The sequence below is a fragment of the Tribolium madens genome, unplaced genomic scaffold (assembly GCF_015345945.1).
Source record: "Tribolium madens isolate multiple individuals breed KSU strain unplaced genomic scaffold, Tmad_KSU_1.1 Scaffold_71;HRSCAF=194;Tcas5.2_LG6, whole genome shotgun sequence".
Classification (NCBI taxonomy): domain Eukaryota; kingdom Metazoa; phylum Arthropoda; class Insecta; order Coleoptera; family Tenebrionidae; genus Tribolium; species Tribolium madens.
Genome location: NW_025401041.1, coordinates 8,342,850 through 8,368,604, shown reverse-complemented (window position 1 = coordinate 8,368,604; position 25,755 = coordinate 8,342,850). Strand labels below are relative to the sequence as shown.

Here is a 25,755-nt window from a genome sequence, read left to right as displayed (position 1 = left end):
AAATGGCTCCCGTTTTCAGTTGTAAAATTACAAAAAAATTCGTGCTTCTATACCCTATACAGGGTGCGCCAAAACTCGCGCCCAGAGAAAAATGTCATATAAGGTAAGATACCAGGAACATAGAAAAAATGTTAAAAACATAATAATTGTAAAATCATCAGTATCATTAAAAAGACAAAAAAATGTCAAATGTCAAAAATTTTTGACAGAGAATTTTTTAAACATTTTTTCCATGTTCCTGGTATCTTATCTTACTTATATACCCTTTTTTTTCTTTTTCTCCTATTTCAAAGAATCTAAGGAGAAAAAAAAACAAAAATTAGAAAAACTACATTTTGTCTAGTCAGTCCCTCATCTATTATTTCCGTTATACACTGGGTGTATAAGTTCACATACACACAGCACTTATCATCAATTCTCGATTGTTTGACGTTCCGTGTCCCGGCCACCTTCGATCGTTCGTTTCGTGGTATTTCCAACTTTGAATCGAGAAAGTCTCACCAATCATGGCCACGCTTGATTTGTCGAGAAATTTTCGCACGAAAGCTCTGCTCTTTTGTTTGATTATTATAGGGGATTTTGTTTTTAATCACGTGATTTTGTACTGAATTAATTATACACAACTTTAAATTTTGATTGTTGGATCCGCAGGAAATGTCTAAATTCTATAATTATTGTCTTTGAAATTTAATGAGATTATTGTTACTTGTGTTGAAGATAAAAAGTTACACAAGTGTAATTTTGGACTAATTATTACATTTTGAAAATGTGTCCTTGTGCTATTGTATTATTTTCCTGTTCTACTAACTTCAAAAAAGGTTGTGAAAATGTCTCATTGTTGAAAAAAGCATAAATCGACCAATAATAAAATATTATAGTCAAGTAAACTTATAACAACTAATAAGAGTCACAATTATAATAATAATACCTAGGTTTATTAGGTATATCTAACTTACTCATACTCGTTTTTATCTTTTAAAACGAGATCTTTTGCAATAAGTGCACCATTTTGTATCATTCTGGATAAATTTTATTTGTATAATATATATTTACTGTACATTTTTGTTGTCAATCGTAGATATTAGTTAAAAATGTTTTTATTAAAAATAAAAAAAAAATTGTTACTGATTTTAAAAACAGAAAAGGAATAGGCGTTTTTAAAAAGTATAACTCTACAGGGTGTATCAGAACCCCAGAGAAAATTTTCAAGTAAGATAAGATACCAAAAACATGAAAAAAATGTTTAAAAAATTCTATCAAAAATTTTGGCATTTATTTTTTGACAATTGATTTTTTTATATATATTTTTTATTGTGATAAAATTTCCAACAAATTATAGACACCTATTTACCTCCTGTCTTCACGTAATTTCGCTAAACTTTATCAAAACCACTTTTCTAAAGAAATCTATTGTGAATGTGAATTTCAGAAAAAAGCGCAATAAATAAAAGAAATTTTTACATAAAATATAATACATATTTGAATTATAAGTCATAATTTATTCACACTAAGCTCATAAATAAATTGCATTCATGATCAATAAATAATATCAAAAAATTGTAATCATAAAAAGCTTTTAAATAAATTACATTTAAAAATAACACGGTTTCGTACTTCAAAAATAAATATTCATCAGTGTACAACTGAGGAAAAATTGTACATCTTTATTGAGCTTTAAAAATACATACATATTGTGATTAGATTTACAATACAGTGTGTCAAAATGTTTAAAAAATTCTGTCATTTTTTGACATTTGACATATTTTTATGTCTATTTAATGATTGGTAGTGATGATCTTGTATGTGTTTTTGTAATGAATATTTAGTAAAGGTACAAAAATTGTGCCAATAAAAGCCACAAATACCATTAAAGAGAGTTATAATTTAGGATACCGCTTCCTAGTTTCTTCTTTTAGTAGCTTGTAGCGAAAAAACTTGGGAAATTATTTTTCCAACAGAAATAAATAGAGTTAAATTGCAAGATTTAAACTTTCATAACGCGAATTCTGGCGCTGTATAAATAAAACAAAAACATTCAGTCTATCGTTTTATTTTAACTCTATTGAAAAATAAAAAAGAACTTTTGAAATGAAATCTAGATAAGTATAGTTACAAAAAATGGACATTCAGAATTTCTTTCAAATTTCGCAAAAGTGAATTTTAAAAGCTAAAGTTAATTATTAAATAGGAAGTGTAAAAAAAGCGTTTCAAAATGTTTTTTTAGCTTTGATAAATATTATAAAATGCCATTATTTTTACAAAATCTAAATTTTTTTCATCTCTTTTCCGTGATTTATTAATTATTGTATTTAAACTACAATTACCACAAAGACATAATAGATGGTTTTGAAAATCTGGAAGAGAAGTTTTTATATACCCCTGTTAAAATAATAATGGTTTCTAAAACTATTAAGTCAAACAGACCTATTATTATTAAAAAAAGCGCAACAAGAAGTTCTACTCGACACTGGTAAAAATTTCTTTTATCCATCATTAGTTTTCTTAATTTTTTTGTCTCTCGTGGGTCTTCTGATAAATGTTGGAAATTGAAGAAGTATATAACAGTTTGGAAAAGTAGTTACTTATTTTTTTTACTACGAATTACAATTGTTTTTGGATCGTAGTAAGATAAGATACCAGGAACATAGAAAAAATGTTTAAAAAATTCTATCTGTCAAAAAATTTTAACATTAATTTTTGACATTTGACATTTTTTATCTCTATTTAATGATACTGATGATACAGCTTCCTTGTTTCTTCTTCTAATAGCCTGTAGCAAAAAACTTAAAAATTTATTTATAAATAGAGTCAAAGTCAAAATTTAAACTCTCATAACTTGGAATTTTTTTTTATGTTTCCGGTATCTTACCTTTGTTTTTGGGGGATTTTCACAAATTTCTTCTATGTTTTGTGTATTTTTTTCAGGTCGGTGCGAGCCAGCCGCCGGAATGTTGATATCCTGCGCGGCCTGCGACAAACCAATCCTGGATAAATTCCTGCTGAACGTCCTGGAAAGGACGTGGCATGCGGACTGCGTCCGCTGTTTCGACTGTCACGCCCCCTTAACCGATAAGTGTTTCTCAAGGGAAAACAAACTATTCTGCAGGAACGATTTCTTCAGGTATTAATAAATAATCCAACCCTTATTACCATTATTAGAGTTAATATCAAATAAATCGGCGTTGGCGTGATCTTGGTGACATTTCATCGATTAAAAAACACCCTAGCATACATGAAAAATGTATAATTTTTTCGCATCGCGAAATCTCCCATAAAACCATCAATCTGTCAAAAGTTCGAGTGATTTAGAATCGCTTTAAGGCGCTCCCAGACCACGTTTTATAGACATATTTGGCCTTGGGTTTGCCCGCTTCGGTTTTTTACACGTTGGAGGGCTTGTGGTGGCGCAATTTGCGACCAAGGTCGCAAGAAATTGTCTAAACCAGTGCTTTAATAGACTAGTGCAATGTAGCTTTGTTATGTTGGTAACACAATATTACGGAAGGGAAATTGTGGTTTTGCATAATTAGATATGCAAAAACGTTAAAATCCAAGCATTTTGTAAGAAAGAATAATTAATTTGTTTACATTCCGGAAATTTAAATGACATGAGTTTTTCTTCATCTAAATGAATTGTGTTGAGAAATTTGTAAATTTGTTCATTTAGGTTGTTTCACACCTACGATTCAAAAGATAAAAATTCTATGCGTAATTACTTAAAACACCAAGTGATAAAATCGAAATTACTTGAATGAAAAATTGTTTGTTTTATTTCCCCACACCTGATACGAAATCAGCGACGATAAATCAAAAGTTTGTTTAATTATCATTTTACTTTGATTTTTTTAATGTTTGTCGTTTAACAATAGAAAATGTCATTTCTACTATTACGCAAAGTAACAAAGTACTTTTATGGCAGATATTGATTTTATGACAGTTTTGTTGCATAACTTTATGGCGATATTAACCAATAAAATATTTTAACGTGATGTATGGACGATAAACAGTCAAAATAACGCAAAAACAGAGAAGTGTTCACAGTCTCGGAAAAAAAATCACAAGTTTATAAAGAATCCATTTCATAAAATACACTTATTATCTTGGCATTTTATTAATTTTGACATTATTTTGACAGTTTCCTACAACAATTTTTGAATTTAGTAAAATTTCTTATTCTTATTTAAAACTAGAACTCGCGCCCCATTTTACTTTGTTTTTTACCATTTTTTGGAACAGTTTTCTTTATAATAGTTCCTAACATATTTTCATCTCTAAAACCTTTGTGCCGATGATCATCTTCGTGAACCCTTCACATCTTGATGAAAACGCTGAATTCATGAAATGTATTTTAAGACCTATTTAGACCGATCTGGTGATAATTTTGCAACAATTTGAATTTTAAATGAACTCTAAATCGGAGGCATTTGTACAGAAAGCAGGAAAATTATCGTTCCTAACAAAAAACTGTGACGTGATAAAAAAATTACAAATACAGGGTGAGCCAGAATTCGCGCCCCAGAGAAAAATAGCAGTAACATGAAAAAAATCTAAAAAAATTCTATTTATAAAAATTTCATAGTTATGAGAGTTTAAATTTGACTCTATTTCTGTTGGAAAAATAAGGCTGTAAATTGTAACTCTGTTTAATGTTATTTGTGGCTTTTATTAGCAAAATTTTTGTACTTTTACTAAATAATTAAAAAAAAAACATATACAAGATCATCAGTATCATTAAATAGACATAAAAATATGTCAAGTGTCAAAATTTTGTGACAGATAAAATTTTTTAGACATTTTTTCCATGTTCCTGGTATCTTATCTTGAATTTTTTTTCTGACACGCTCTGTATTGTAAATCTAATCACAATATGTATGCATTTTTAAAGCTCAATAAAGATGTACAATTTTTCCTCAGTTGTACACTGATGAATATTTATTTTTGAAGTACGAAACCGTGTTATTTTTAAATTTAATTGATTTAAAAGCTTTTTATGATTCCAATTTTTTGATATTATTTATTGATCATGAATGAAATTTATTTATGAGCTTAGTGTGAATAAATTATGATTTATAATTCAAATATGTATTATATTTTATGTAAAAATTTCTTTTATTTATTGCACTTTTTTAAAATTTACATTCACAATAGTTTTTTTTGGAAAAGTGGTTTTGATAAAGTTTAGCGAAATTACGTGAAGATAATTTGTTGGAAAATATTTATAAAAATAGCACTTTTATTCCACACTTTTAAAGACAGTCAAATTGTGAAATATATACTGTGCATTTAATTTTTTTTTTTATATACATCACTAATTCACATTAGTTTGACCAAAAATGATGTTCTTTCTTGGATTTTTCCATTTTTAGAGTGCAAAAGACTCATTATTTTTTAAGTTCATTGTGAAAGACTGTTAGCCCCCAAGTTTTTGTTTTTCTATACAGTGTGTTGAAAATAAGTGCAGTTTTTTAGAATTTAATGTCATTATTTTACATTTTTAAACTCGGCTATAAAAACCTCTTCGTCCCTTGGTGATTTCCAAGCCGCGGCAACGAAATATAACCAATTGGTCACGGCGGCCGGTGTGTCGGTGCTCGATTACGTTTTATTACGGGAACGACTGCGTTTTCTCTCCCGGTGCACGAGACCGAAATTGCCTCCTCGTTACGGCGAAGGCTTGTTAACTCGAAAACATGTTTGTTAAAGAATACGATTTGAATATCGGTCCATTATTCTGCAGCTCTCTTTCGTATGGTGGTTATTTTTTTCTCTTTTCTCTTGTTTTGTTTTCTTATTTATTTTCTAATGTACGGTCGCGTTCCGAGAAGGAGCATATAACAAGATCGGCCGCAGGAAAATCCATAAAAACAACGTGTTAATGGTCGAGAAGGGTGGACATTTCGAAGTGTTGTATTTCAAGATTGAAATATGGATTATTTTAGTGTTTTCAAATACTCTCTTTCAAATTACTCTATCCTGGTTTTAACAAGGCGACAACTTGACAAATTTTATATCATTTTGTTCGTCTCAGTGAGACAAATCAAATGCACTAAAAAAATTTCACACACTTTGAACTAAATATTTTTTTCTAATTTAAATGAATTTAAAATACTTTAACTTTCAAAAATCATTACTCAATAAATATTAGGCCGATTTCCTCCAAATAAAGACCATTTTAAAAGGATGGACTTGCCCTTTAGAATGATATGAAATTTGAAATTGAATATTGGCCAACAGTGGCGAACAGTGTTCGAAGAAGTTCGAATTAAATCGAAGTAATCTAAGAAAAACTCTACAAGTAAATTTTTTTTCTTTGTCACCGTCGTGTAGAGCATCTTTTTATTAGTGAGAATCCAAATTTTTAAAATAATATACCGAGTAGTTTTCAAGATATGATTTTTTGAAATCAAGGTTTGCTGTTCAGGTATTGCGCCATGCATGTTAATCTTACTTCTTTTGCTTAAAAATGATCAATTGCACCTTTTTTTTTCTAATTAGAATAAACAAAAACTGTTTCTTTACTTCAAACAAACAAAGAGTACCTGCGTACTAATTAAAGCAAATAAAGAGTTTTTTTGTTCTAAAAATGATCACTGATCATTGAGCAAAAAGGATCTAGAAGTTTAAAGCAGTAGCTTTAAATATAAGAACAAATCTTTTTCAAATTAAATCACTTTCCATTTCCATTCCAACTTGTTCACTTTGTTCTAGCTTTCTGAACTTTTTTTTGAAAATGTTTTCAGCAAATGCTTTTTCATCACTTTCTACTGGTGTTGAATGCTGACTGACTTAAAAAGAGTTAGAAAGAGCGCAAAACCGATAAACGGGAAGAACAGCGTGAAAAAAGGTATAATTTTTGAGACGGAACAAAGAATTAAATGCAAAAAGCAAAAAAGTGAAACAGAGAAAAYAGAGAATAAYTAGTYATATAAATGATTTAATGATTTTGAGGAAAAACAAACAAAGGAGACAAAAATCATGATAAAAAGAAAGAGATGCAGAAAAAGTTAAAAGAAGAAAAAGACTTAAAAATAGATAGAAAGATGTTCAAAGTATACAGTGTAAAAGTGAAACTGTAGTTATTGAGAAGGGAAAAGAAATAAAAACAAAAGGCAAAACAGTAAAAGAAAAGTAGAAAAATAAAAATCAGACAGATGTAAAAAGAAAAGAAGTTTTACGTAAAGGGAAGGAAAGGATGAAACAAAAAGAATAAAAGATAAAAGAAATACAGAAAAAAAGGAAAGAAAAGACAGACTTTGTTCGATTTTGAATTTTATACAAATAAGTGTTTCACTTTTTTGGTGTTAGTTTTTACTGTTTCTTGGTTCTTTTTGTAGACTTGCGATGTAATAAACTATAACATTGCTATTGATTTTATTAAATTTTATTTTATTTTCTTCTAAATTGAAACTTTTAAAAGTAAAAAAAGTAATAAACAAAAACTTAAAAAAAGACAAGAAAAAAAAAACATTGGAAAATAAGACTAACCTAACAAGAGACAGAAAGAGCGCAAAATCGATAAACGTGGAGAACAGTGTGAAAAAAGGTATAATTTCTGAGACGGAACAAAGAAACAAAAACAGGAAGCAAGAAAGTGAAACAGAGAGAAATGATTTAATAATTTTGAGGAAAAACAAAGAAAGGAGACAAAAATCGGAATAAAAGAAAAAGTTAAAAAAAGAAAAAGACTTAAAAACAGATCCTTTTTGCACAATGATCAGTGGTCATTTTTACAACAAAAAAACTCTTTATTTGCTTTAATTAGTACAGAGATACTCTTTATTTGTTTTAAGTAAACAAACAGTTTTTGTTTATTGTAATTAGAACAAAGAAGGTGCAATTGACTATTTTTAAGCAAAAGAAGAGTCTTAAAACAAATACTTTTATAAAAATGCAATTTTAAGTAAGATTAACATGCATTTCTCCAATACCTGAATAGGAAACCTTAACTTCAAAAAATCATATCTTGAAAACTACTCGGTATATTATTTTAAAAATTTGGATTCTTACTAATAAAAAAATGCTCTCCACGATGGTGACGAAGAAAAAAAAATTACTCGTAAGGTTTTTCTTAGATTACTTCGATTTACTTCAACCGCTGTTCGAAAAAAAGTTTGCCAATATTCAATTTCAAATTGCATATTATTCGAAAAGGCAAGTCCATCCCTTTAAAACGGTCTTTATTTGAAAGAAATCGGCCTAATAATTATTGAGTAATGATTTTTTCAAGTTAAATTATTTTAAATTCATTTAAATTAGAAAAAAAAAAATATTTAGTTAAAGTGTGTGGACTGTGGACTAAAAATTTTTTTTAGTGCATTTGATTTGTCTCACTGAGACGAACAAAATGTTATTTTAGTGTTTTTAGTGCTTGTTAATATTCTCTTTCAAATGACTCTATCCTGGTTTTAACAAGGAGATAATCTTACAATTCGTGAATCCGGTCGCAGTTTTTATGCTTTATGCTTGATGAACACCCATAAAAACCGGAGAAATATCATAATTAAGACTCGAGGTCCAATATTTCCCATCCCTTCTTAAACACACTCATCCGTTTAATAATCCATGACTCGCCAAAATCCGCCCTCCGAAAAAATTGCCCTTTAATTACCCAATCTCCATAATTTATTAAGTGGCCCAAAGGGCGGTTTCAAAGTCAAACATTATTTGAGAGAAGATCTTTTCTGCCGTCCCCTAAACGTTTTCATGCCGATTACCATAAATAAATGAGCGAGGGGTGGAAATCGTCGCCAACTACGACCCAAAAAACTCTCTAGTTGTTATCAAACACGGATGTCGTAAAGAACTTGAGAATTGACGTAAACGAGCCAGTTGTATTTTTTTCGTCGCACATTTAATTAAATGATAAGAATGAGTTGCTAGTTGTCACGCATGTGATGCGCACGATTGTGCGCACGTCCGAAAATAAATAATACATGATTAAATAAAAAAAAAATTCTCAGGTTCGTTGTGGTGAAAAATTAACACCTTGAATAATGGTACCACGGAATTATTGTCGGATTTATTACCCATTTTGTGTTTTTAATTAAATTGTGTGAGGTTACGAGATAGCCAAAGGGCAAGCCCGTGATAAAAAAATTACGTTTTGAAACACATTTCAATTAAATTTTATTTATTATTTGATGGACAGAGTAATTTAATTAAGCCGACTTATCACTAAATTAATATAATTTTGACTAGAATTTCGATAACAAGTCGAAGGTTCGATTGAAAATTTTTTTTTTGATTTTTGTTTGAACAAGAGTCGAATTTTAACGAGCTCCAATATATTTCGCAACGCTACACCTTGGGTGGGTTTTGTTTTGCAAATAAGTCGAGAATGTGTCGTAAATATTTTCAAACATTCGGGGTGGAAAAAAAAAGTCGGCTCAAGAAATAAAAAGAAATCAATATCAAATTGATTTTGCTTGTTTGTTATTCTTCGTTTCTATAACACCGAATGCATTTCTCAGAAATTCACCCAAACAATGGATTTCCTTGAAGAGTTGACTTTGTCGGATGTAAACAATCCTTTGTCGATTTGCGTATAATGATTATTTTAAAGCGGAAAAGTTACCACTTGTGAAGGTTTTTGTTTGATTTGTTTTTTTCAAACTAACAAAAATAAAAAATTTAACAAGCTCAGTGTCTGAATGAAAAACTTTATGTTCTGTTTCGGTCTCAACACAAATATTCGATTGTTCATCATCGTTTTATAGCAGGTGATGTTTTATTTTGACAAGAGCAGATGGTCAAAAATTAAAATAAATTTTACTTAATTGGAAACAATTTTCAGATTTAATAATAAAATTTACTTTTTTTGGTTGTTTTAAGAAAACACAAAAAGATAAGGATTCTAGGTATGTAGACAATTCTTAGAAAGTAATAAATATCCGGAAAAAAATTAAAAACTCCAAGAACATCATTTTAAACAAAAACTAAATATAAAAGTATATCTCTGAAGACAAACCAGATTTTTTTAATTTTATATTTTAACTTAACATTCTTTCATTGGGCACCTTAATTCCTATAACTATAGATTGTCCCAGCTAAGAATTTCTTACTAAATATCTCTTCTATGGTGAATAATAATTTGTTATATTTAAAACATCTACAAACTACTTTTTCTTACTACTAGTTGTAAAAGACATCATTATTTAGTTTGTCGAGAGGTTGTGAAATTGTTTTTCTTTCCTAGTAGTCAATAATCATTTTCATTATAGACCAAGGGCTTTAATATATTAGAGGTGGGTTGATACAAATATTTCTAGAATATTATTATTGAAAACTATTACCATCACAAGTATTAACGTAAGTATTTCAAAATGAAATAATGCGAAAAAGACTCAAATTTTCTCATTGAAAACATCAGAATAACCCGAACTCTAATACTTCTCTCTATGTCAAAACTGTCATTCAAAGCAACAAATGGGTTTATTTCTTGTTAAAATACTATTGGTAGTGAGGCAAATTTTAAAATTTTTTTCTTTTTTATTTTAACAATATTTCATATTAAGAAGTTAGAAAATTTCTTTAATAGTTCTTGAAGTTAAAAAATGACAACCTCATTTATAATAAGACGAAAATAATACTTCAACCTTAAGTTAATAACACAAGTAAGTGATTAATTACTGAAGGTAATAGTGATTTAACAAAAACAGTAGTTGTAAATCCTGACACATTAGGTCTGAGGCAACATGTCCATTGAGTAGGGTTATATATTTCACCGTTGTATTTCTGGGTAATAAATGTGCTAGTAGTGAAAAATTTTTTATATAAAACACGGTAGAGAAGATTTTTATATTCTCGCATTTATTATTTTCCTCGGGAAATGAACAGCTGGGCTATAAAAAATCTCGTCTCTACCTTGTGATATAATATACTATTTTAATAGAATAACAATTTATTTCAATTTAAAGATTATTTTTTTAACTAGATATGTTGGTATAGCTTTTTTTCTTCATTTTTGGAACATGTATCTCAATTTACAACCACAAAAGTAGAGTTTTTTATTTATTGTAACAAAGAAATTAATCAAGGTCTAGGTCTACAGAGTATTCCAAAATAATAGCACAACTGTAGATATAAAGTATACTCTGGCTATTAAATAGGCACTAATAGGTATTCCTTGATCGGAGTATACCTATACTTAGAAATAAAATTTGTAAAAAAAAAGTTGCCACATTGGGAACAATGTTAATAACTCCTATGAAGGATCTAATTTTTTTTTATTTTTTATGTTGTGTTTTCTTGTTTATTAAATTTTTTTGCTTAACTTAATATAAATATAATTACTGAAAGATCCTTTCCCGACTTTTGAATATGGGCCTTATTTGGGGATAGGGGGTTTAAAAAAAGGCCCTTTATAATATTCTATGTTTAGAATAAAACAGATGGAAAAATTAAGAAACAGACATTTTTTGTGGTACACATTGTTAAATCAAAGTTCAAATTACAATTTCAACAATAAATACAAACCTTTGCGTATTTCAAAAAAAAATATAAAAAAACGCAAAAATTAAGTGGGCCTTATTTGGCTAAGTTACCTTACTTTTTTTAAGAAAACTTAAATTTTATACCTGTTTAAGTTGGCAATTTTTAAATTTGACCCACTACAAATGACACTTGAAAATTTGATGAAATTGAGAAATGTCTAATTTTTTCAATGAAATCCAGTAAAACTACTTATACGGGCTTATGTTTTTTGATATTTTTGTGCAAATTATGATTTTTTGTCCATTAAATAATGGGTAACCAACCGATGCGATATAACGGCGCAAGTGAAGTGTGAACATTCATTTTGGTGCAAATGCACCTTAAAAAAATTCCATCAGACTCGCTACTATACAGGGTGCGCCAGAATTCACAAATTTTCAAGTAAGGTAAGATACCAGGAACATGAAAAAAATTCTATCTGTCAGAAAATTTTGACATTTGAAATTTTTTTATATCTATTTAATGATACTGATGATCTTGTATATGTTTTTTACAATTATTTAGTAAAGGGACAAATTTGACAATAAAAGCCACAAATAACATTGAACAGAGTTACAATTTAGGTTAGAGCTTCCTATTTCCTCTTTTAATAGCCTATAGCAAAAAAACTTGCAAAATTATTTTTCCAACAGAAATAAATAGAGTCAAAGTGCAAACTTTAAACCCTCATAACTTCGAATTTTTTATAGCTAATTTTTTTTAACATTTTTTCCATGTTCCTGGGGGCGAGTTTTGGCGCACCTGTATTTTTCCCCCAATTTTCCTTCAAAGTGGTGATTAATGGTTTTGTTGTTGTTCCAGGAGGTACGGTACAAAGTGCGGTGGTTGTGGCCAAGGCATATCGCCTAGTGACTTAGTGCGAAAAGCTCGCGACAAAGTGTTCCATCTCAACTGTTTCACCTGTCTTGTGTGCAGGAAACAGCTTTCAACCGGTGAAGAACTTTACGTTTTAGACGATAACAAGTTTATTTGCAAAGACGATTATCTCAACGGAAACAAGACGGCCGCCATTACCGGACACCACCACGGTAAGTCGATTTTTCCCAACCCTTGATGCGCGATCGCAAAAAAAACATTGTACACTATTCGTGTGATACGCCCCACGCGCGTCAACAATCGAACATCGACTACGTCCCGACGTCGATTGGTCGCGATCGGCACGTGGGAGGAGTCACGCGCGCGACTTCCCCACGCTCCCCCCCCCCACTCCCGCCCATCAATGCGTTTCAATTTCGGTAGACAAACAAAAGTTGAACGCTTGAGAAAACAGATGAGTGTCGCGAGGGTGCATCGCGACGCCGAAGTTTTTTCTATTTACAATTAAAGATAGAGAGAGAGAGAGAGAAGAAAACGGTCATTTTTCATCGGAGATTCGAAACGACTTATAAATATTTAATGAGATGATTTTAGGAGAGCGGCGATCTAGTGAAATGCTAATTTTATAGTTGTTTTAACGTATGCGAGATGGGTATAATTAACTGCGATGCTGTTGAAATGATGGTACGGTGTTTAGATTTGTTGGTGAATCGTGGACCTCTTTTCGAAACTGGTGCTATAAACAAAAACAGAGGTAAAAAATTAATGTGATACGACGGATTTGAGATGAGTTATGAGGTTCTTAATTGTTTTCGAAATGAATAATGTGTGAACTAAATTGTTTCTAGAAATATTATAATCAATGGAAGTTATTTTTATCCACGAAATTTTGCAAATGTCCCAAGAATGTCAAATTACATATGATTTTTTTTATTTTTTTAGTAAAACAATACAATCACTGTTAACTAAATATACGATCCACAAAAAATTGTTACCTAAGTATGCATCTATACTTTAACATATCTTTGACATACCTATAATAAACCCAAAGGTTTTATGTAAAAAAAATTATGAATATAAAGGGGGTGTAGAACACTGCATATTTTTTATTTAGGTCTAAGCAAAATAAATAGTCAGTATTCCTTCCCAACAGAGAATAAAGTGACGCTTTATTCCCTCGAGAATAAAATAAATGAAATACGGATTTTACTCTTAAAATAAACTGTGATTGAATGAATGACTTTTTTGAGTGTTTTTTTGACATAAACAAATTCTTTCGTACCCATTTCTCTTTTTAAAATTGTAATTGGATGAACTGACAATTTTGGTAAATTGTTTGACAAGTAAAATTTTTTTTTAAGTTTTGTATGTACCTTTGGAATAGATATCGTAAATCTCTTAAATTAGAATACCTACATTTTTGCGATTAAAATAGTTGTTGATCCACAAATAACTAATAAAAAATATAAAATGGGTTTACTTTGACATCCGGGGTTACTTTGACTACCAATTTTGTTTCATTTTCAGTATAGGTACCTACCGAAATTATGTTTATTTTATTTTTATGCCATACAAAAGCCACAACATACCAAAAAATGACTTATTTAATTTTTTTTTAAGAAAATACAAATAATAAATTTATACATTTATAAAATGCATAAACATATCTTTGTAAAACAATAAATAAAAAACCGTTTTTATTTAAGAAAAAAATTATTAGTATCATAATCTCAAAGTTTAAACAATTAATTAAAATAAAAAAATTTTTGGTATCGCTCCTTTACAACCTTTAACCATTTACTAATTTATTTCCAAAAAAAAACTGGTAGTTTACTCCAAAAAAAATCTTGAATTCTTGTAAGTCAAACATTTTTTTAACAAAAAAGTGTAAGGTTTACAAAAAAAAGATTGCACAGCAACAATTCTTGTAACAAACTCGTTGTCTATAAAAAAATTGTCGTAGGTTTTCATTAAAAAAAAAAGTTTCTATGTTTATCTGGTAAGTATAAACAAATAAGTACTATTCAAAATTTTTTTTTGAATAGCATTTTTCTAGCCTTTGCTCACCTATAAATTTATTTTCCAAAAAAAATTAATAGTTTCGCCAGAATAACATCGTTTCCAGACTTTTGGAACATCCTGTATATTTTATGTTTTGTGTTTAATGAGTGTAATAAAGTTTATTTACATCAGATATTACATAACTTTGATTTTCAACGTAGAAAAAAGGGACAGTCAAAATAGCCCCGAAGTCGGGATTTCTTTGACATCAAATTTTCTAATTTTTTTAGAAAAACTATGACCTTGAGGCAAAATTTTAAGTTTGTTTGTTAAACCAGAAGGATCAATTGTTCTGATGCTAATTTTTTCAAGAAAATATTGCAACAAATAAAAAAGTTACGTTAACAAAATTCTCAAACTATGTCAAAGTAACCCCGTTTTTTTAGTAGGTATACCTACTATTTTTTCTACCTTCTACAAAATACGTAAATACAATAATATTTTTTTTAGATTGAATTAGATATTTAGTTTTCTTATTTGTGTACGTAGCTTGTCTTTTTTATCAATGTACGAGTATATCTTATATTTATCAAAGTATGTATATCTAAAGGTGAGGAAAAAAAAATTTTTGTTGTCCAACTCTTGAAATATCATTATTGTGTAACCTGACTCTTTGTATGTCGTTAATAAATTATTTATTTCATTAGGATTTTATTTATTTATTTATTTGTTTTTATATACTCAAAGGCATAATTTGATATTTGATATTGAAGACCTAACAATACAAAAAAGTATGAAGAACAATGTTATTACTATTAGGGACAGTTTCGATTATGAAATTCTTCTTGATTTTTCGAGTCTTCAAATATAATTATTGCCTATATTCTTAATTTGTTAATTGTATAATTATTGATTAAATAAGATATCTCTTTTTATTAAAGAAAACGTTTTTTAGGTGCAATTTTTGCTTATTTTCTTCAGACTTCATAAGTAACGAGTGTTTATTTAAATTTGGCGTCATAGTTGGCGGTGAGTTGAGTGTGTTGTGAAGGAACCACGATTTTTAATAATTTACCTAATTTTAATTGAGTTAAGAGTATTTGAAATTTCCCCAAACGTAGCTTTAAATTTTGTTTTTTTTTTGCAATTATGATGAATTTACCAAAAGAAAGATCTAACTTTTTTCTTTCTTATGCCCATACGATTTCAAAATAATTAAAAATCGTAAAGCCATCAATTTTTGAAGAGAAAGATGCAAATCCAAAAAATTTCAAAAAAGTCTAATTATTTCAAAAACGCTATCAAAATCACTTGAGTAATCCAAATACGGGTTTTAACCCGAAACTATAGTTTGCTGATTCCTCATATAATAAGCTGTGATCAAATTTTAAGTGGATTTTGACTCCAAATTTGACAAATTTCACCATTTCAACAAAATTAACTAGTTTTTTCACTAGCTCATTAGGTCAAAACATAGGTAATGAAACCAAATTAAAATTTAGATTTAAAATTTATTAAAATATACATTCACGAGGAACCTAATAAGAAATTCTTCATTATTGCACAAGTGAGATAATTAAAATCTTTGAAAGTGATAGGACATGAGTGACTGGACAAAACACATTGCTTATTACAAAAAAAACTCACTAATAACTCCACACAAAAAGCGATATGTTCTAAATTTTGCAACATGCATATGAGTTATTGAACTTTTCCAATAAACTGATTTCCAACCACAAACAACAACAAAAAAACCCCTCCATACAAGAGTAGAGAAAGTCGTTCATCATTATTTGAAAATTTTTAAACACAGTAACAATGCAGGGAGAGATAACAGTTTTCTTACAAATTTAGCGCATCACAAGAAAATACTTCGCTTTACACAATTTCCACGCTTAATATCCGGCTTAAATTTCACTCAATTGTAGAAATGTTTGGATTAATTTCAAGACAATTAACGCTGACCTGGCCCGAATCCATTTGCGTTTTTCTTCTATTATAATAATTTCAATTTTGATGATATAAAAGCTAAGATATGTTAAGAGACAACAAAAAAATATAATAACTGGTGTCATTCTCGAGGATTATACACTTATTACCACTTTTATTGCTTCCACAAGGTGTTAACAACCTAAAATACTGAAATATGTGTTTTTAATAATAGGAAAGTACACTTTGTTTGAATTATTCATGATAACATAGATAATTATGCAAAATTTTATTGGGAAGCTAATTCTGTACACTTGATTATAATAAGAGGATTTTTTTCTTTGTGTAATATAATCGCATGGCGTATACCGTGTACAGGGTGCTGCATTTTGGATGTCCGAATAGGGAATCTCCGAAACTAAGAGGTTTAGCCAAAAACGAGTGATACATTCTGGGGCTCATTTTTTGAGAAAATACTATTGGTGAAAATCGTCTTTTGTTTTCGACTTATAGACAAAAATTGACATTTTAGCGAAATCTAAAAAAAATCATATCTTCGTTATTATAGAAGACACAGATTTGAAATAAAGGCACTTTTTTACGTAGAATTTAATAATGTAGTTAACAATTTTTTTCAGTTGTTTGTTTAGCCCTAATAAAAAAAACTTGTATTTTTTTAAATGGGAATTATGATTCCCATCTATGGATGGCTATGTCATTTTTAAAAAGCTTGTTTTTTTCTTATCTAAAAAATATGTTTGTAAGAAATTATTATAATACATTTTTAGCAAAAAATTATCTTTGATTTTTGTTCGCAGTTGGCCATGAAAAAATGTTGCATCTTCAACTAAAAGGATTTAAACTATATTATATACAACTAGTGTCACTAATGAAAGAGTTTTCTAAGTACTAAGTGATGAAAAAGATGCAAAATAAATTGTAAATCAACTTACTGGCGACTAATAACATTTCTTTGTTTTTAAACAAGCTAACATTACCATTGCAACTTCTAGTGATACATAGAGTGTTGGAAAAAAAGCCGCTTTAATTCTTCAATAAAATATATTTTATATGATACAAAAATGACGATTCAAATACCCAAATTCCGTCTATGTGAAACGTTATCCTACCTCCATTAGATCATCAAATAAATGTTTTTTGTAATTGTGTTGACTGTTGACACATTTATTTTTCCTATTTTTGGATTTTTTAAAAATATGTAATAATTTTGTTCTGAGGCGCTCGGATATTTGTTCAATGCTTCTACCGTATCGTATTTTTTAAATCTTTATAATTTTATCTATTTTTTCATCTATTTTACAGTTCACAAAACTCTTATTGGTTATTATTTACACATTTGGTGTGAAATAGTTTTTCCATGACCAACTATTATCACACAAAATATGTATTTCACTTTTTAAGTATAATTATAAAAAAAATATTTTGTTACAAATATATATTTTTTAGATCAGAAAAAAATAAGCTTTTCAAAATTGCCATTGCCGCCTATGATTTCCATTTAAAAAAATACAAGTTTATCTTATTACGGCTAAACTAATAACTGAAAAAAATAGTTAATTAAATTATTAAATTCCTCGTAAAAAAGTGCCTTATAATGTCTTTATTTCAAATCTATGTCTTCTATAATAACGAAGATATGATTTTTTTTAGATTTCGCAAAAATTTCAACTTTTGTCTATAAGTCGAAAAAAAGACGATAGCGGGATGCGGTTTTAACCAATATTATTTTCTCAAAAAATGAGCCCCAGAATGTATCACTCGTTTTTGGCTAAACCTCTTAGTTTCGGAGATTCCCCATTCGGACATCCAAAATGCAGCACCCTGTACACCAGATTATAATAAGAATTTTTTTTCTTTGTGTAATATAATCGCATGGCGTATACCGTGTACCATATCAAAGTTAGGCGCCCATGGCGACACCATCACGTTCAACCATCACGAATAACCCGCCAGATCAGACAGACAGCATTCAAAAAGACCTTGATGGAGCGTGGTACGTAAAACCACGGAACATGGGCATTTCACGCTACGGGTCCGTAGACACAGTCAGCCAAGTGTGACGTGTTTCGTGTTAAAAATAAAAATATCACACGGAGAGTAACAACAAAAACTAAAACTGAAAAAAGTAGCTACACATCCCAAGGTACTAACTACATTCGCCGACCCAAAAATCAAAAGTGCCAAGGTAGACAAAACCTGTTTTTATACAGAGTGTTCCGTTTTTATTGTTACAAATTTAAGCAGATGATGGAATAATCAATTTTAAGATAAAAGTTTTCTTCGAAAAATTTTATACATATAAGGGAGCTATATCCCCAGAAAAGGGTACATCTTTTAATGGATTTTTTCCAATATTTCAGTAACCATTGTAGATAAAATTACAAAATTTGGTACAACTGATAACCTTTATAKACCCAAACGAATTCAAAGATAAAATGTCGAAATTTTTACTCAGGGGTTTAGGATAAAAGTACCCTATAACTTTTTTGGGTGTTGGTTCTTGTTACTATCAGCCACACAGTTCTAAATTTCATAGTTTTTTACAAAAAATAGGTCTCTTGCGTTTTTTTGATACAACTTATCGTTTTTGAGCAAAATCAGTTTACAATATGTGTTCCAGACCATAAAGAGGATAAAAATTAAAAATCAAATTTGTCTTACCGTTATTAAAAATTTTGTCTTTGAATTCGTTCAGGTATTTAAAGGTTATTATCTGTACTAACTTTTGTAATTTTATCTTATCTGCAATAGTGGGAAAACCAATTAAAAAACGCATCTCTTTCAGGGGGTGTAGCTCCCTTACATAGCATTTTTCGAAACATGTTTATAGGAAACTTTTGTCTTAAAATTGAATATTCTATCACTTGTTTGAATTTGTAATAATAAAAACGGAACACCCTGTATACAAACAGAGTGTCCCAGCGAGTTGAAAAAGTCTATTAGTGACTTTTAAATTGTAAAATTAAAAAAATACATAATACATGGTTATAAATGATTTTCATCTAGCCAGCTTTGGAGTTTTTTTGCATCTAACTTTATGTGTGCCGCTCTACTTTTTTGAAAGCTCTAGTTCTGTCATTAGTGTCACTTATTAATTAATAATAAATTGTTGTTAATTAAATTTTTATTGTTTCAACTAATTTCCAATAATAATTGATAATAAAGTATACTTTGGAAGAAAACAAGTTTATAATTGAAGTCTATTTTCGAAATGGACGCTTAGTAAACGGCGATTTTTTAATTTTGAGTTACAACAAGTAGGTACCCCTATTTTCGTAAAGCGGTATTTTTTATTTTACATGAAAAATTCACAGCTGGGTAGATGAAAATCATTTATAACCACTCTATATATATAGGACATTGATAGATACTAATCTAGTTCATCACCTAAAATTATTTTCAACTATACAGCGTGTCTCAAAAATAAATTACAATACAAACTTGTGTTTTTTTAAATGAAACACCATATATTTCTTAGCGTTTTTGGATGTAGATTTTTATGACAATGTTTTTAAGCTAAACTTTTATTACTCGATTTTGCTTAGTTTTAAAAATAAGACTGTTTTTTTGACAAAAACATGCACTTTTTAAAAATTTATTACACAAAATCTGAGACATCTAGAAATATTTTTTTACTATCGCAAAGAAGAAGGTACAAGCTATAAAGTTGTAACATTTTTTTAGTGTGTTGCATTTGCAAAGATAAAAAAATGAAGGCGTTTGTTAAAAGTTCAATAACATAAAAAATTTAAATGGAACACCAAATTTATTGTTTTTGCATTTAAAAGATTATTAAATTGTCTTTCTAAAATTATTACTTTTAGGTGTTTATAATCACTAACTAAAAAGATATTTAACGTTAATCATTAAAAAAAATAATTACTATTGTTTCAGTAGCCAAAAAGTGCACAGTTGCACAAGAGATGAAAGAAATATCACTTAATAATCACATTTGTGTTAAACTGAATCCATTATTTTTTATTTTTACAATAAAATAATTCGAATTTTATTATTTATAACGACTTTTATAATTTCTGGATAAATCAAAGGATAAGTGATCCGTGGTGGAATTACTATAGTTGCCATAGTATCAACAATGCTCAGATATTGATAATCATTGTTGCTACAATTAATATTGAATGTTAAATATCTTTTCATTCATCAATTCTAGACATTAAAAGTTTATTTTTTTAGATAGACAATTTATCAATCCATTAGTTGCAAAAATAAAAAAGAGTGTGTTCCATTAAATTTTTTTAAGTTATTTAACTTTTAACAAACTTCTTAATTTATTAATCTTTACAAATGCAAAACACTAAAAAATTGCTACAGCTTTAAATTCGGTAAGTAAGAAAAAATTTCTTCTAGCTGTCAGTTTTTGTGTAATAAATTTTTAAAAAGTGCTTGTTTTCGTTAAAAAAATGTCCAAAAATGCTATGAAACATGCTGTTTCATTTAAAAAAACACAAGTATATATCGTAACTTATTTTTGGGACATGCTGTATAGTTGAAAATAATTTTGGGTGATCTATCAATGTCTTATACAATTTTTTTTTCATTTTACCATTAAAGTTCATTAAGACACCCTGTATAAATGAAGCATCGGTGGTGCCGCCCCCGAGCGAGCGCCGCCACCAAATCAAAGATCAATACGTTATTTCCAGGGTCGTGCACAGATATTTAAGTTAAAACCACATAGGGAGGCTGGAAAAACAAGCCCTTTTGTGGCGAGTTGTTACCCCGTGCATTGCACAAATATTATTTTAAAGGGGATTTTTATGCCGAAAAGGGCCGCCGGCATTTGTGATACTCGTTGGATAAATATTCAAGGGTTCGGGATTTCTTTTCGAATTTTGATACGAAAGAGAGAGGAAAAAACGTCGGTTTAATGCTTGATGAAGGGGTGTGAAATCGGGCGACCTTGCTGGTTTGTTGGCGTTGAAGAGAGAGAAATGAAAAAAAATAGGAGTAATCAGGCGAGAAAGTGGAAGAAGGACGCAAAAAAGCCTTGCGAATCGAGGGAAAAATGAAAGAAATAGAAATTAATATTTGAAGAAACAACAAAACGGACTGTAATTTTGGCTATTTTGAGACATCAAAGGTGTCTTGCGCCACTTGTCTGACTTTATTAATTACCATCATTAATAAACTTTCTGACAGCTTGTACAAGCAACACGATGAAGTAGTGTGTTGTTTGTTCATTTTTCAAAAACAAAATTTCTTAAAAAAAGAAATAAAAAATAAAAATAATTTCCCACGGCCGCATCCTCTCGTCGGTATTAACTCACACACATACCGGCAATATCTCACATTAAATTGGTTCCACCACTTGCTAGTAACATATTAATAACACAAAGTGTTAATAAATATTCACGTATCATTATTTATGTTTCGCATTATATTAGTTTCGGTGCGTGGGCGTCCACTGGTTGGCCGGTTTTCTTTCTTCGTCTCTTCTTTCTAACAATATACAGGTGTTCCGAAATTATTTGGGAAAATTTCATCATAGACATGGCTTTTTTTCTAAACAGAGAATATTGTAGTTTGTTTCTAATCCTGTACCTACAGGATGCGTCATGTTTGCCCATGGTGATGGTGAATGAAAAATTTTTGTTACTGATTTTAAAAACAGAAAAGGAATAGCGTTTTTAAAAAGTATAACTCTACAGGGTGTATCAGAACCCCAGAGAAAATTTTCAAGATAAGATACCAAAGACATGAAAAAAATGTTTAAAAAATTCTATCAAAAATTTTGGCATTTATTTTTTGACATTTGATTTTTTTTATTGTGTTAAAATTTCCAACAAATTATAGACACGTATTTACCTCCTGTCTTCACGTAATTTCGCTAAACTTTATCAAAACCACTTTTCTAAAGAAATCTATTGTGAATGTGAATTTTAGAAAAAAGCGCAATAAATAAAAGAAATTTTTACATAAAATATAATACATATTTGAATTATAAGTCATAATTTATTCACACTAAGCTCGTAAATAAATTTCATTCATGATCAATAAATAATATCAAAAAATTGGAATCATAAAAAGCTTTTAAACAAATTAAATTTAAAAATAACACGGTTTCGTACTTCAAAAATAAATATTCATCAGTGTACAACTGAGGAAAAATTGTACATCTTTATTGAGCTTTAAAAATACATACATATTGTGATTAGATTTACAATACACAGTGTGTCAGAAAAAAAATTCAAGTAAGATAAGATACCAGGAACATGGAAAAAATGTTTAAAAAATTCTATCCGTCACAAAATTTTGACATTTGACATATTTTTATGTCTATTTAATGATACTGATGATCTTGTATATGTTTTTTTTTTAATTATTTAGTAAAGGTAAATTTTGCCAATGAAAGCCACAAATAACAATGAACAGAGTTACAATTTATGATACAGCTTCCTTGTTTCCTCTTTTAATAGCCTATAGCAAAAAAAACTTGTAAAATTATTTTCTCAACAGAAATAAATAGAGTCAAAGTGCAAACTTTAAACCCTCATAATTTCGAAATTTTTTTTTAACATTTTTTCCATGTTCCTGGTATCTTACCTTATATGGCATTTTTGTCTGGGGCACGAGTTCTGGCGCACCCTGTATAGCATTTTTGAAATATTATTGAGAATTAATTTTAAAGAGGAGCCTTTACACCATAATTGCTCTAGTCCTTTAAGATTGTTTTTTTTTTCTTTTTCGTCATCCCTTGTTGTTATGGTAGAAATAACATTCAACAATTGACAATCGTTAAAGTGTCAATATCACTTAGGTATCACACTGGACTGTTAAGAGGTTTTAACAGCCCGACTTTCATTTTACGTCCGGCTTTTTGACAGTTTTGACAGTTTAAGCGTCGTCTGCGTTGATTGACAGTAATATAAAGTCTATCCAATAGCCCAAAATCGTGATGTTGTCAAAATGGTAAATTTTGGTAGATGACAGACGTCATCTCAAAAGCAAAGTGTATTTAGTGAAATTTGAAAATTTGCAGGAAACTAAATGTGACAATTGTTGACATATTTAATCAAATATTAAACTGTCACACAACCAATCTATTTTTTCAGCTTAAGAAACGTTGTATCAATACATTATAATCAATACATTACATTATAATTCTTAAAATGCCAAGTATTCAAATTTAATGTGTTCCAAACTGTGGACAAGGGGAGAAAGAAGATGTTAAAAACAAAAATTGTTACCAAATTTTGTTCCATCCTTGCTGTTAAATTATAAAAGAATTACTCGTTTTTAAATAATCCCCTGTCTCCAATCTGTAGACTCATTTGACAAAAATTATTTAATTTCAAGTCCATTTCGATTTGATTTTGATCAACAAAGCGATTTAAAAGTACGTGATACTCATGATTTTGATTTAGAAAATGTTCCAGATGCAATAAGTTCGGAAGAAAAATTTGTCTTACTAGATGAAATTTAAAATTTTGAAAAAAATTACAGGAAGCAAATATAAGATTTCAAAAGTTGAATAAGCTGTACGAAAATAAACTTGAAAAAAAGAAAATGTAGGAAAAAATTGACAACTGAATATTGAGTCAGATGCAATAAAGGACTTAGAACCAAGGACTGTGTTTTTACTTGAGCAAATTTATAATTATTCCCTAAAAAAACCCAATATGGTCTGAAGTTACAAATACACTTCTCCAAAAGATTATGAATTTGCAAGAAGAAGTCAGTTTTTAAAAACTCCATCCAAAACAACTTTGAAGAGAAGATTATAGGAAATTCTCAAGGGGTTTTCTCAAAGCAAAAAAGTAATAGAGAATAATAGAGAACTATAATCAATAGAGAATAAAAGTAATCCTTGTGTTTTTTATTCGAAGTATTGAAGAAACATTAAAGAGTTATTGTAATTTTCTTGTAAAGTAAAGATTGAAAATAACTATCTAACCCAAATGTAAATATTTATTTTTTAATAAATAAAATTATATTTGCTTATAAAATGTTACAATTTTTGATGTTTTTGGTTTAGTTTTTTGGAAAAAATACAATCAACAAAAAAAATATTATACAACTCGTAAAACACAAAAATAAATTTTTGTATACAAAAATATACAGATTCCATTGGAGCGCGGACTTGTCGCTCCCCCAACGGCCATTTTTTTGACATTTCGTAGACTTTTTATTACTGTCAATCAACGCAAATATTGACATTTTTTGAAAATTAATATTTTTTAATATGATAATTTAATACGACGAAAAACCGTTCTGTTAAGGGTCATAACAACCGCGGGAGGATTGAGGCCCGACGAAGGACAACACCCTTGGTCGTTATGGCCTTCTTAACAGCTCTGAATACGTATAACTATAATTTTATGATTGGAATTCATGGTACCATACTGTTGAATTAAGAAAACTAGAGATCCAAACAAATTTTAAGTCTATAATTTTTTCGAAAACCACTAGTTTGTGAGTTAAATTGACATTTTTAACTTTTATAATGCTTTAATGTTTATTACATATTTTGCAAAATTTGGAATACAAAACTGAGAAAGTATATTGTTTTTTAAATAAATCAATTCTCTATGTAAAAAAGCAAAATTTTCAGTTAAACGAGAAAATATGATATCCCAGTATCAAATAAAAGGATATACTTAACACTGTTAATAATACAAGTTATAACTTACAAGATTTTTCTATTAATAATTTTTTTTTCTGCACGAATGTTTAGGGTGGCTGTATTCTTATTTTGTTATTAACTATTATAAAAAATAAACTAATTATGAACCTTATTTAATTTTTACTTTCCTTATCCTTAAGGAAATTAATGTAATCGGCTGAAATTTGACCTACCCATATTTTTACATTTCTGAACGAATTATAGCCTCAAGACACCAAAAAATTGGTTTGGGCCATTGAGTCGTGTGTGTGTCTGTCTGTCTGTAAACAGCATATCTCGAGAACAATAAGAGCTAGAAACTTGAGATTTCGTGTGTAAGTTAGTTATAGGGTGGAGACACAGCACGAAACATTTGGTAAAAATCGGTCGCACCGTGAATTTGTCATTAAGATGTTTTCCAAATAAGTAGGATAAGTAAAGTCGTGTGATGTTCACACCAGAATTTTATAATAATAATCAAAGTAACTATAGTAGTAAGTATTTCATACACGTTACGTGTATATTTTTGACGTGATTCGGTCCTAGCCTGCGGTGTTAAAGCTTGCTACAGACAACAGCTCTGACACCGCACTGACACCAAAAAGGATAAGGGTTAAAGGTCTTACCACGGGGTATAAACACGGACCGCAAGACTTACCTGACGCCACGGACGTCGCCCTTTATCACAAAACTGTCTTTTATAATTTGTACTTGTTTCTGAAATAATACACAACATATACAGGGTGTTTTTTTTATTTTTGTCAGGTGGGTCCAGTTCCGAATTATCGATATTTAAAGGCCTCGCACCCGTCGCTAGCGTATCGCCAACATTCAATTTCAAATCAAGTAAGTGCACTTTTTCATTTTCTTAA

General features: G+C 29.2%; 1 protein-coding gene across 3 annotated transcripts in view; it reads left to right on the top strand.

Moving 5' to 3' along the window:
- LOC123008578 (LIM/homeobox protein Lhx5) overlaps positions 1-25,755 on the top strand; it is a 115,244-nt gene that overhangs the window by 72,984 nt on the left and 16,505 nt on the right. For 2 of the 3 annotated variants that reach the window (XM_044404446.1, XM_044404445.1), the window contains 3 exons: positions 2,926-3,121; positions 12,295-12,521; positions 25,649-25,729. In XM_044404446.1, coding sequence (XP_044260381.1) covers positions 2,949-3,121; positions 12,295-12,521; positions 25,649-25,729 — 481 coding nt within the window. In that variant the 5' untranslated portion in view covers positions 2,926-2,948. The remainder of the gene's footprint in view (positions 1-2,925; positions 3,122-12,294; positions 12,522-25,648; positions 25,730-25,755) is intronic. The other variant, XM_044404447.1, reaches the window with a different exon arrangement.